Here is a 14,245-nt window from a genome sequence, read left to right as displayed (position 1 = left end):
GGTTTTATACCGTAAAAGTTCTTTTACTTTCGAATAATAATATTTTACATAATAATTATCAGGAAATTTACTATTCAAATAGTTCATAACAAAGTAGAACAAACGTGTGACCTTCGCCTTACAAACACTTAGGCCTACCCACATAAATGTACCGATTATAGTTTTATTAAAAATACACACAACATTGGTCATACTCTCTATATTCGTCAATCAAAACAAGACAATTAACGCAATCAAAGGCGTTGCGCTTGATGCGGATAAACAAATAAATATACTGGTAATAAAACTGATTAAAACGTTTTAAAAAAATATAACGAACTCTTGGCCAACATAAGGTGTGATAACGTTTTAAGAATAACCACGGAGAAATAATCTCCATGGAATAACACATCCGGCAGCAGCAACAAGTGTAATATTTTAGCCGACTCCGAGCAATATTACGAGGTGATAACTCTGAAATCAACACACCCAGGTAGGCATAAACATGATCTACAATATTCTTATTTCAGGTATAATCATAATTTTATACCAATCAAATATTAAAGATATATTGTCCCCCTGACAAAATAATTCTTAAACATTTTTTTAAAATATGCCATTTTAATTTCACATAATAGTCACCGTATTCACTTTGACCAAAAATTGGATCGAAAAAAAATTATTTACCTGTAAAAAAACTGTTATTTAGGCAAAAAAGTGTCAAATTGACTGCCATCTAATGCGTTTTTGGTTGAATTTAACCATTTATTTTGTCATTTTATACGTGAAAACATTTTCGGTTTTTTCTACGAAAGTGGTTAACTTTATTAAAACTACAAAATAACATATTTAAATAATCTTCATTTGTTTTTGGGGGACAATTTGCAGAAGTAAAACAACGGCATGATATTCGTATAACGAAACTGCGATGACCAGTTATTAAAACAATATACCGTTGCACCTCAATAATCGAGAGTTGGAACTTCAATTCCAAGTATTTTATAAGCATTATGCTAATAATACATTAAATAAAATATAATTTTTATCTAGAGTCGTCATGAAGACATTGCATTAAAAGTTTGCGGGATTGAATAAGGTAATTAGGCCTGTTTTAATAAAGTAGTTTTTGTCACTTCAAACGTGATTTCCCGGCTTTGTGTTTCTGGAACAGCAGAGCGGACGTGGGTTTGGTCGTCTGGCCATGGACCAATTAGGGCCTAGAGATAGGTTATCCCAAATCGTGGAAAACGGATGTAAACACTATTGTTAATCAACGGCTACTAATTTATTTTCTAGTTTTGAACAAAGAAATGAAATTGACAGAGATCAATTAATTTAGGTTTATGACGGAAACCGACAATTTTTTTATGAGACGTGTAAAAAAATAGGTAAATACATTGATCAGCAGACAAACCAATCAATCAATCAGCTACCGATTGCATGTTCAATTATGAATTAAAATTTCTCAATAGAAGTTACTGCACTTACCCATCTCGTCACGGGTGACCTGTTTCTAAACACGTGACGATTATCGAAATGACTTCAAAACTGGTACATTTTGATCGAAAACAATGTAGATTCTCAAAAAATATCATCTGGTTTCAAATTAATATTGTATAAATATAATTAACTTTTCAGTAAACCAATTGTAGTAGAAATGAACTAATATTATAGGCTTTTTATTTCCAATGTTTTTTTTTTTTTTTGGGGGGGGGGGGGGGGTTCGTGTTGTTTCCCTTGGATATTGTGCTCCGCCAACAGAGTAAACAGAATTTCTATGTTTTTTTCTTAAAACAACTGACAATAAATGATACTTGATGTATATTGCCTAGCTTAAACAATAACTAGTCTTGGTTCAATTCTCAACCACCTGGTACAAGGATTTCTTTTATTGACTTTTTTTCACTTATATAAATAATGTTCATTTCGTTGTTTAATTTTGTCGTTCTTTTATTTAATTTCCTCATTGTTATAGATTACGGGAAAGTGCATAGCAGCTTTGGAAAGTACCAAAACGGGAGAACGTGAAAACGCAAGGTATCCAGTCGTGAGCATGTCGTTTTTACGTGATCGTTCTTTTTTCAGCCCTGTATTCAGTCTTTTAAGAATGGTAAGTGAGGCTTAGAACTAAAAGCAAGTAAATTGTGTCAACATAAGCGGTCCGAGCAACTCACCGCAATTCTAAGTATTTTAGTTGCGCAAAACATATTGACAGTGGGAATAGGAAGGATAAACGTAAAACCCTGGTAAAGCGTACCGTAACTAGCGTAACTGTTCCTTGTGGAGTTGACTTGCTTTCCGTCCCATGTACAGCCATTATTTTTAATATTAATAAAACCAGATTAAATATTTTGCCAGTTTAATTAATTGTTATATTAAAGGTGTAACTAAGTTCGAGTGCTAAAACCTGAATCCGCTAATTGGCGAAGTCATTTGCTGTTGGATGGATAACTTTATTATGACATTGTAAAACGTTTGAGAAAAAAAAACATCTTGCCCTAAGCACATGGTATTTGTAAGGGTTGAAAGAACCGCCTCCTGAAGTACAATTTTTAATCTAGAGACTATCAGGGAAATTGCTGTGTAGATAGGCCTAGCTCATGTAAAGCCAGCAGGAACATTAGTTCATCAACTAGGTTAGGCCTTTTTTTCTTACTCATAATCACAGTACACTGTAATTTGTCCATGTATACTTTTTTAATTTGATCTGAGATTGTGAATAAAGTTATTATTTGTTTAAACTTGTAAACATTCCGACAACGAGCTTGCGACATCGTAACTCGTAATTTCGATCTTCCCCTTTTCTCGTATTTCATACCACGCTATAAGCCAAGCGACATTGATTTCAATTAGGTTAACTATAGAAGTAGAGTTTAATACGGTAGGTCTTAACGTTTGTTGAATAAAGCAATCAGATTAACTGCATAGCAAATACAACAAATCCAAAACGTACGTAGTCCTAATAATTGGCACGCATGCCTTCCTTGATCATGCCCATTTTCTCTCAAATTTAAATGTCCGTTTATAGCCTACTATAACGGATGAAGATAAATCGGTATACAAAAAGAAAACATTTTATCCTGCAAGACAGCACAGATACTGTCGCTACATGACGTCATTTTCTTGTGAAATATTATTTTCATTAAATAAATAAATAATATATAAATATACTGTAAATATTAATTATATTAAAGGCTGTCCACTTGTATTTTAAATAGAAAATAGAAAGGGAGAGAGAAACCTGGTTAGGTAGTCGTGACAACCGCATTGTTTACCATGAGTCATTTTGTACCCTTAGTGTATCGATTGTATTGTGGTCTGTTAATTTTATCGTAATAGTTAGAAAACTTGATGGAGCCATAATACACAGAAAAACCAAATACTCAGAGATTTATGCGGTTTTAGCTAAAAAATCAATTTGCTCACATTATTTCGAAAATCAAAAACATATTTGTAATTTTGAGGGTACCGCAAAATGCACGTGGTGACGATGCCAATCTTATGTTAATGTTTACATTCCTTGCATTTAGTCACATTTACCTTATTTAAAAACACTTCCCGCACCCTAACAAATTCAGAATACAGACAATTTACTGCATTAAGAATAACGAATATAGTCCCAATTGCACATGAAGTTTGTGTTCTAAAAGTACATAAAGAAGTTTAAAGATATAATGTCCCCTTAACAATTGTTTTTAAACATTTTTTGTTGAATATGCCATTTTAATGTCAAATAATAGTTATTCACTTTGACCTAAAACGTCTGTCAGACAATGGTTTTTGGTTAAAATTAACCGTTTCTTTTGTATTTTATAAGTGAAATAACGACGTTTCACTAACTTTATAATAACTTTATTAAAACCGCACAATGGCATAAAGTCTGATTATATTAATTTTAATTTTTCATGTTTTTTGGGGGACAACACATCTTTAGTTATTACCGTACCAGATAAAACAAAGGGCAGACAAAAAGAATAATGTTCAAATTAGATATGGTTACAAATTAAGAATGGACTTTAAAACAATACAAACAAGTTCATTCGTTGAGAATGGAACAATGTGCCGAGAATATCTGTTAAAACAGTGGGTACCGGTATTATTTATTATGGAAACCCAATTGTTATTCATCAGATAAGCCACCTAAAATCTATAAGGAACGGGCCTGATATGCTATTTCCAACCAAAGAACATAATAGTACACTATCAAACTACAGCTCACTATGTCGGTCGGTTGGTTGGTCGGTCGGTCGGTTGGTCGGTAAACACTAACTTGAGCACGCGACTGCAGCCATGTATATGGCCTTGTCCAAATATCCAATGTCCAAATATGATAGTAAAATGACATTATCGCACATCATATTTTTTGTCACATAAAGTTGTAAAGACAGAGGTACTTTGGAGAGCAGGTCGTCATGATTTCATATTAATTTATTCAGAATGTCTGTTGGACATTAGTGGTCATTAAAATTCCGTGCTGAATACGGATGATCACGTGTTAGATTTACTTGAATGGAAAGAGACCGAACCGTACCGTACTTTTCCAAGAATTCACTGAGGTTTCCTCACATGACGCTTATTTCCTACTGCGATGATACAATTTCACTATCAACGTCAAGCTCCAGTGTGGGTAATCTGTATAGTATCCTAATAAATGTCATAAATACACTGTCACATGTTACATCTTACAAACCATTCCGATGCATGAGTTCTCACATCTGGCTAACATGCGATGCTGAACATTCCTGAGCATATCACATTTTTTGCTTCATAAAATGTGATAGTGTAAAGCACTATCCAACTAATTCGGCAAAAAAAAAGTGCGATGTGTTTAAATATGGACGTACTAATATGACATCATCGTATCCATATAAAGGCACATCACATTTTGTTTTCGCATAAAGTTTGATAGTATAGACAGAGCTTAGGAACAAATTAAAAATAGGAGAATTGAATTAATTTGCATGCAGCCCAAACATATTTTTTAAATAGTTACACACCAATTGATTTTGATGTATAATCTTAATTGTATTCGAAAGTTTTGTCTACCTCACAGAGAGACTTCGGCAGTGACGATGTACTTAAATGATATTATTTGTATACTAATTGAAATCCCTCTTAAGCTCTATCTACACTATCAAACTTTATGTGACAAAAACATGTGATGTGCCCAAATATGGACATGGTGATTACATATCACTACCATATTTGGGCATATCACTACCATGTTTAAGCACATCACAAAACTAGTTTGATAGTGTATACAGAGCTTAAGCTTATAATAGTAACAATTATGCCATCTCCCTGTCACCATTATCTTATATGTAATCAAGTGATCTTCACATTAACTTTAACCTTTTAAATTAAAGAAAACAGAAGTACAGAGGCCTAACGTTGCCCAACGCTCATACCCATTATATTTAAAATTGAATCGACATGAGCAAATTGATTCTACTAATTTAATTACACCGTTATATCTTGAGCGAACGATATCATAGAGTATTTAGATCTTACTGAATCATTTTAAACAGATATTGCATCAATTAATTTACATTCATTTCCACTAAGGCAGGTTTACTGAGAAATGGAAATTTAAAATTTAGATTTCATTTCCCGTTTTGCTCACAGCATTAATTTTATCGTGATGATAGTTTATTAATGCATTCAAACACAAGTGACAAGTCGTTTCAACTTTTAAACCTAGTAACGCCACCTGTGGCTTTTCCTAGGTCTGACTGAAAAACTGAAAAATAAAAGTGCTCAGCGAATAAGTGAGGACTAGTTAAATAGTCAAATAATAACAAATCTGCTTGGCCAGTTACAATTTCAGAAAAATTTGACGAAATACAATAATTTTACTCAATTCACCTCATCAATATTTATTTACAAAATATTTTACGCCTGGATTAATGTAACTATAAGATCGATTTTCTGTTCCTCAATTTAGTTTTTTCAAGTTAATGTTCAGGTACAAACAGTATTTTTGTTGTTATTGAAGGCCTTCCTATTATTTACTGTAGGCCCATATTCTGTGACCAGTAAAAGGAGTGGAGGACCAGTAAAAATGTAATTTTACTGGTCCTTAACGGAGACCCCTGGTAATACACACGGATGAGTGTCGATGCACGGATAGTTGCACTGGATCAGATCCAGGAGGGGTCATGGTGGAACCCCCCCCCCCCCCCCCCACAAACCCACCCACCATTTTTATTTTTTCAGGAGGTGCGGGAATCGTTTCGTCGACAAACCCATAAAATGTATAGATGAGCAACTTCGTGCCCTGTCGAAACATTGTGTTTTTCTTTTTTCATTCTCGATACCGTTATCAAAAAGACATAAATGTTTAGTCCATAGTTCTAGAATGAAAACTTATCTAATTTCTTTTGTTTTATGTAAGAAAAATTATCTTTATCCATTCATCGTCGATGGTTATCGTCTTTTGTTTCGCAGTCTTTATAGTTTTTATGGCCATAATCCTATTTGCTTAAGTCTGAAAATACTCGTGGATACTCGTCCAATTTAGAAACGTGCGAATCAAAATATCGCGAGTTCTGAAGATAAATGGATCCAACAGTAAGTAGCCATTTATAATTTTGTGAAGAATATAACCACGGCCGGTTACGCGCTAAAACCATAACCTGGCCTTGACCCGGCCACGAGTACGTAAATAAAACATTTACTAAATGAATAAATCCTAGTAAGTTCTCCGATTCATAAACGATTCCTGTGGCCGGCTATTTTGATAATGATTTGATGAGTATGGAGTAAAAAAGTACAACAAAATAAAGGAATTTTGCATTATTTGATAGGGGTGCTCACATTATGAAAGTGTTTTGGTAGTGTTTCAGAAAGATTTAATCTTACCCATAATGTATGGTATCGACAGTTTTGGCCTTTGATGAAGCTTGCGGGGAGTTTTTTTCTTGGAAAAGTACAGTGATAGGAAAAAGTCTGTTTTCGATCTCATAAACCGATGAGTGGTAATCCGCTATGGACGTAATTCTATAAGTCCTCGAGATTGTTGTTATAGTTTTTCTTTCATGTTTGCGTCAGTGTCTCGTTAGTTATTCATACGTAGGCCTATCTGTAGGCCCGAGATCGTCAGACCTGCACAGTTTATTAATCGCATAGGAACACATTTAATGTATGCGCCGCTGATTAACCGTCCAGTGATTGTAAAAAGAGGCCTAAATGTTGATTCTTAGTTTTTCTCTGAAACATTTCAACGTCTCGAAGGAATTGTCGGTTTTTGTAATATAACCAGTTTTGTCGTTTTCCTGTTTTGTTGATGAATGTAACGATTCATAATTGTAACACCTTATCCCGTTTTTGCACTTTTATGCAGTGCGCAGTACAGATTAATTGGATATCATATCTCAGTGTTTTGTGAGTAGTTTAATTTTAAATTTAGTAAATAAATACCTGCATATATAATTAGTCGTGAATATAGTAAAATTAGTATTGTAATTATTAATTTTTATTAATATTGTTTTATAACATACTTTACCTTTTAATACATTTTGTTTTATTAAAAGTTTTGTTTTACTAAATGAATGAAAATGCTGGCAGATAATGATCATACAATTAAATAGGCGCCATTTTGAAATCCAAAATTGTAGGAAAAATTGGCCCCCAATTTCAATTAATTCTAGACCTACCCTAGACTAAAGATTCCAAATCTGCAAAGAACTCAATTTGAACATTACAATCTCACGAATTACATTAGGCTTCCCACAATATAGGCAACCATTGCCAGAAAAATGTCTATCATTATATGTATTTTGCAAACAGAATTCATTTTCCAGGAAAAGAGAATGCATGCGTTGCATCACACTGACCATGCATTCAAGCATGACTTAATATACGTCATTTATACATTCCGAATCATTGCTAGGTAAGGTAGCATGTTAGAGATATGTTTACAGTGACAGATCCGGGATTTTGATATATGTTCTATCTATTCGAAATGTAGGGGAGGGGAGTGGGGGTGTGTTTTTTCTGCTTAATGATTGATTGAATGATGATTAATCATCATCACAAATTTAATTTTCGATTTTGATTGATTTGTTGACAGTACAAACTTCAGAAATGAGCGTTAATTTAGATTTCTTTCATCTCCTTGATGAAAAGAAAATCAAAATATTGCAAATAATAGTACAGTACAGTACTATATATTGTACAAATAAAATTTGTACAATATTATACAATAAATATTATACAAATAAAACGTACGTAACGGATGTTCTGACAAAATATGATTATCGACAATGGCACATTTCACTTATGATAATATAATTTTTCTATTTTTAAGTTTACTGGTTATTTAATCTTTATTATTGAAATTCTTACTGATGCCCTTTCCCTTAAAAGACGCCTAACCCATTTCGTTAGAAAAACAACTGATTCTTTCCCTGGAGAAGTTTTATATAATTTTCTCGAAGGCCTCTTAAATATTTGATGACGGAATACCGTAATATAAAATTGTGTTTGAATTGTATCATGTTTTATCTTCACAGGTTGGTTTCCATAATTCAAAAACACAAATCATCAAAGTTGCGGAAAAGCCGAACGGTGAAATAGCAATTAGCGACATTGAGAATGTTCAACAAAATACGGGTTCGAATCTTACGACTGCATCTGATTTGGAGGAAATGTTAACAGAGAATAATAGTGATATACCTTTATGTCGTATATGTCAGGAAAATATGGGGAGCAAAGGTAAGTTTGATTCTTGAAATAAATTCATTTTGATCCCAATTATATATATATATTCTGGTCTATTCATTCTACAAATTGTACAATAATAAAAAACAGTTAAAAACATTAAAATCTCATTCTGAACATCAATAAGTCGTAAAATATTATAAAATCAGTATAAGTATAATAACAAAGAAACTATTAACCTGGCCACAAAAAAAGGACGTTAACATTTACTAAGACATTAAAATCGAAATTGTGATACTGTTCTGATTAAAATTGTTAAAATTCATTTTTATGTTATTATTATTATTACTATTATTATCGCATTATAATTATTGTCTGTTTTCTTGTTCCAATGAAGTACGATAGCTAGATGAGTACAAAATAAAAAGAATTTACTAGGTCTACGACGTTTCGCAAACGTTTCGCGCTTGCTTTATTATTCTTTCATTTATTTTATTTCAATACGAATTCTTTTGACTTGTAGGCATATTTACCGTATTATTTTTTGTCGCTACAGCTCACTATGTCGGTCGGTTGGTCGGTCGGTAAACACTAACTTGAGCACGCGACTGCAGCCATTTATATGGCCTTGTTTTTTTGCTAATCAATTGGATAAAGCTTAAACAAAGTGTAGTTATTCAGAAAAATAATTTTGACATGGTCTCTTAGGAATAGACAACCCTGATTTTCTTCGATGTTTGTTGCAGTTCTACGAATCGTGAGATCGTTGGTTCGAATCCAATGCTTTTGTCGCATTGCCTTCTTTAGGCAAATCACTTATGTTGCCTCTCCCTCTGCCCAGGTGTAGAAATGAGTACCCGGTTAGGTCAAGACACAACCTTGCAATGATTAGATGTGAAAGTATGTTTTAATACATGTTTGATTTAAAAAATGACCTGGGAATAATATTTACATCCCTTATAGGTTTCGCATTAGGCGCTTTATAAATCCAGGATATATTCACCGGGTCACAATTTAAAAACAAAAGATCTTGATGATTATAAAGTGAATGGTCGAATTTATAGCGTAAGTTCTCGACATACCATTTATTAACTACATGTTATTTTCATTGTTTAGGAAAAGACAAACTGATATCGCCGTGTGGTTGCGCTGGTTCTTCCAAATATATTCATATTAATTGTCTTCAGAGATGGGCACGAACAAAAGGCTCGAATATATGTGAAATATGCAATAAGCAGTATGATAAAAAATATATGAAGTTTCCACGGTTGACGGTAAGTAATAGGCCTGATTTGATTTCATGTAGTGTTTTTTACCATATTTAATGAGGGTGATCCATCCAGCACTTGCTGATCATTTGGGACTCTTAGGTAAGGTAATGAGAGTAAAGCATCTTGCCTAATGATGCAATTAGTATGGTACAGGAAAACGGATGTTAAGTGAAAAGGATGCTAATCGAAAATTTAAAGAATGTATGTAGATTTTTATTATAATTAATGTAACTTTTATTCATTGCAACATTTTTATTTTTCAGACATCAGAAGAAAACACACTTATATCAGCTTTAATAATTCTTCTACTTCTTGGTGGAGTGGCAGGCGTCGGTGTATATCTCTTAGTTTCCCACATTCGCGGAACAGGAGGCAACATTACAGACGATATATGGATTTCTCTCAGTCTTGTAACATCTGGCGGAATGGGCCTAGCTCTTTTTATGCCTTGGTTTGTTATGTTTATCTGGCGTATATGCTTGAACAGTAAGCGAAGGAGACAGTTCCCAATGTACATAAACGTTTAACTAGTTAGGCCTACCCCTTAGCTGTTGTCGGAATACGGAGCATAGCCTACGTCATGAAGGAGGCCTGCATTTACGAATGGTCGACTCGACCTCCCGTCTTCCTATCCGTCCCGTCAAAGAGTTTGATTGTTCAAGATGAACATTATACCATAGTTTCAACTTTTCATAAGACTTTTGCAAACAGAATGCATTATGGGCCGTGTTGTGCAATGAATACTTTCGATTGTGGATATATTTGACAGAGAAAAATGCGTGCTTTTTAAACGCACAACACCTTAATTTACAATTAAAACAAATATTTTAGTTATTTTTCGATAACACAACACACTGGATGTGTAATAATAACAGTAAATTGTAACTTTTGAAAGGTTACACATATCAGGTCAAATAAGCTGTTTTGCGATTAAACAGCCATTGCACCAAATGAACATTTTGCTGCATCTTTATAAATAATATTTATAAAGTTTTATTATTTATTTCATTCTATGGATATTTATGGCTATTCTTTCAATTTAACGTGCCTTTTAATTTCGGTTAACTATTATTTTACAATGGCTAGGCCTAACTTTACTCAGTGATTGTTTTAAAAAAAACTTTCGTGAGATATGGACCATGTATAAGGTGAAGATGGCGTTTAACACATTGTCGAAAGTGCCTCAGTGGAAGTATTGTTACCTCTGATAAAAATATTGCTTATTGCTGTCTTTCTGTACTTAGAAAATGACGTATTCATAATATATTGAGTCTATTATTCTGCGCATGATATGCTCATATGTTTCTGAGCATGAGCAAAACGAATACGTACCGGCAGTAGTCATTGAGCACTACCTGCGTTCAAGTAACTTTCGACTTTGCAATTATTGAGCTTCTGCGCGTGTGCATATTTTTCTGACTTTGGAAACCATTCTTTTAGACTCAATAGCTTTGCAGACGAGTTGTGTTGAATTAAAACCATTATTTTAAATGTACTACCTTTTTCTATACGTTTGAGACGGGTACATTATTAATTCTTTAATATATTATTGATTAAATTAAGTTTGTTTACACTAATACCCAGAATATATGTATGTTGAAAATTAACTGCCGGCCGTAAGGGATCAAGCATTATCCTACTGCAGTTACTGCAGTAAAACACAAACGTGTGATTAGTTATTTTTAATTTATAAGTTTAGGAGGCATTATAATCAACAGTATGTTTGGTTACCAAAGGTTTGTTAAATAATAGAAAAGATGTATAATAGTTACCGCAGTTACTGCAGTATGATATGTTTGACATGGTCCATAAAGCGTGGTTCCCACTAGCGACGCAACACAGGGACGTAACGCAACGCAAGTGAATTGACCAATCACAAGCGATGGCTTATTCGCTTGTGATTGCTAACTGTCTATAACTTCGCTTGTCATTGGTTAAAACGCTTGCGTTGCGTTTACGTCCTTGCGTTACGTTCTAGTGGAAACCAAGCTTAATAGACAGTAAATGTTTGTGTATTAGTAATTAACATATTTTCTAGGAAATCATGATTGTAACGAAAGCTTTTAAAAAGTACAAGTGTATTTATCCTAATTTTTCTACATGCCCATTGCGGTATGAATCACGCATGTTTAGTTGCTTTTTGGAGAAACAATACGTTATGTATACAAGATCAGTTTGAATGAACCTGAACTCAAAAGTTACAGGCCATACAAGCTGGTTTGTAGTGGATATGAACTAAAAAGTTACAGGCCATACAAGCTGGTTTGTGATGGATATGAACTCAACAGTTATAGGCCTAATAAATATGTTTTTTTTGTGATGAATATGAACTCAAAAGTTATAGGCCTAACAAATTATGTTTTTGTAATGGATATGGACTCAACAGTTATAGGCCTACAAGGGGCTTGGGATTGAATTTGAACTCAAAAGTTATAGGCCTAACAAATATGTTTTTGTGATAGGTATGAACTCAAAAGTTATAGGCCTAACAAATGTTTTTTTGTGATGAATATGAACTCATAAGTTATAGGCCTAACAAGTTATGTTTTTGTAATGGATATGGACTCAACAGGTATAGGCCTACAAGGGGCTTGGGATTGAATTTGAACTCAAAAGTTATAGGCCTAACAAATATGTTTTTGTGATGGGTATGAACTCAAAAGTAATATGCCTACAAGATGGCTTGGGATTGAACTTCCGATAATCTTAATTGAGAGCTAAGAAATACAGTTTTCAAAGAATATACATTATTTATAAATCAGGCCCTAATTCTTTTAAACTTATTAATTTAGTAGTTTTTTAGCTATTCTGCAAAGTGTATAATATTATTTAGATAATTGTATCAATTCTATTACTATGTTATGTATTTAATTGGTTATCCGCAACGAAGTTGCAGGATAACCTCTTGTGATTGTACGAAATCATCATCATCTTTTTCTTAATCTTCTTTCTTTCTGTATGATTTTTGTGTAACGCTTTTCTCTAAAACTTGCAAACATAACATTTTGTTAACTATGTTAACATTTTGACATTTATGTAACGTCGTCAAGCGAAGCTTTTCATGATGTTTACAATCGCGCAACGTGACGTACGCGCGATTTAACGATTTTCTCGTATTTAACATATATCGAAAACCAAATAACATTTTAAAGTGAAACTTTGCAAAAGTTTAATTTATATCATGCGCTAACTTTCTGTTGAAAAAAAATTGCGTGTTTTACACAAAGTTACGCGCGCACGCACATTTAAAATTTCAAAATGCGCAAAATTAATTTATAATCAACTTTCTACGCGTTTCATGTCGTTTTAAGCATGTCAAAAATTCCCACGCGTGCGCACATTTCTACGTGTGCGGTGCGCACGTAGCATTGAAAACGTATTTTTTTCGCGTGATTTATGTTTTTCCAGCCTTTTCTAGTAATTTTTCCAAATTTTAAACAATTTCGACTTAAAGATACGTCATACGAGCACGTCGAATTGGACAATTTGCGCGCGTTTTTTATGAAAAGGTTAAAAAATTCGTTTAAAATATGCCTTTTTTTAAACAGTCGTAATTTCTAAACTAGACGGTCAAATTTGTGTGGATGACATATTCTGGAAGTAGATGAGTTGTAGATATCAGATCAGGTATTAATATGGCTAACCGGACATTGTGACGTCATCGTATGGCCACGCGAATATACAATTTAGGATTTTTGTATCTTTTGTCATAGCTCATCACATTGAATAGAGCGCATCTCCACTTATCCGTTTTCCATTTTCACCCCGATTTTGATATTGTCTAGTTCAATCAACTATCTTTCGCATGAGTGAAAAATATTTTAATTTTTTTGACGTCATCGTGCCTAAAAATTTAAATCACGTGTGGCATCAATTTCATCTTTACAGTAAATTTTAATCTGTTATAGCTCGTAAGAATAAAATGTGATAATCACGATTAAAACTTTTTCTGGAAGCTATTGGATTGTAGATATGAAATTATGTAAAAATGTTGCCAATCGGATGTTGTGACGTCATCATATGGCCAGTTAAATAAAAAAAGGTCGTATTTTCATCTTTTGCGTCATAATTCATTACATTTAAAAGAGCACGCATCAATATTTCACGTATTCAAATTTCTTCTACACGCTAATACGTTGTTGCTGAGATAATTTCCTTTCGGAATTGCTACCTTCGCGTTTCATTTTAAAACCGTCAACATGTTAAAAATTGCAATAAATAGCGGGTCCCGTAATTTCACCTATTCTATGTATGTCACTGTATGTGATATGGATACAGATTATACTGTGTATACTATATATGAATTTAAATAATAAAATTCAGCAATAACAACA

The 14,245-nt window shown here is 33.3% G+C and overlaps 1 protein-coding gene across 1 annotated transcript; it reads left to right on the top strand.

The window, feature by feature from the left end:
• Positions 1-1,851: 1,851 nt before the first annotated feature.
• Positions 1,852-11,628, top strand: LOC140059236 (uncharacterized). The gene is made up of 4 exons (XM_072105101.1): positions 1,852-2,089; positions 8,493-8,694; positions 9,757-9,914; positions 10,175-11,628. The coding sequence occupies exons 1-4, from the start codon at positions 2,033-2,035 to the stop codon at positions 10,436-10,438; spliced, it is 681 nt and encodes a 226-aa protein (XP_071961202.1). The 5' UTR covers positions 1,852-2,032; the 3' UTR covers positions 10,439-11,628.
• The last annotated feature ends 2,617 nt before the right edge of the window (positions 11,629-14,245 follow it).

This window comes from Antedon mediterranea, chromosome 9 (assembly GCF_964355755.1).
Source record: "Antedon mediterranea chromosome 9, ecAntMedi1.1, whole genome shotgun sequence".
Classification (NCBI taxonomy): Eukaryota; Metazoa; Echinodermata; class Crinoidea; order Comatulida; family Antedonidae; genus Antedon; species Antedon mediterranea.
Note: the sequence above shows the minus strand (reverse complement) of the source record. Positions and strands in the feature narration are given on the sequence as shown.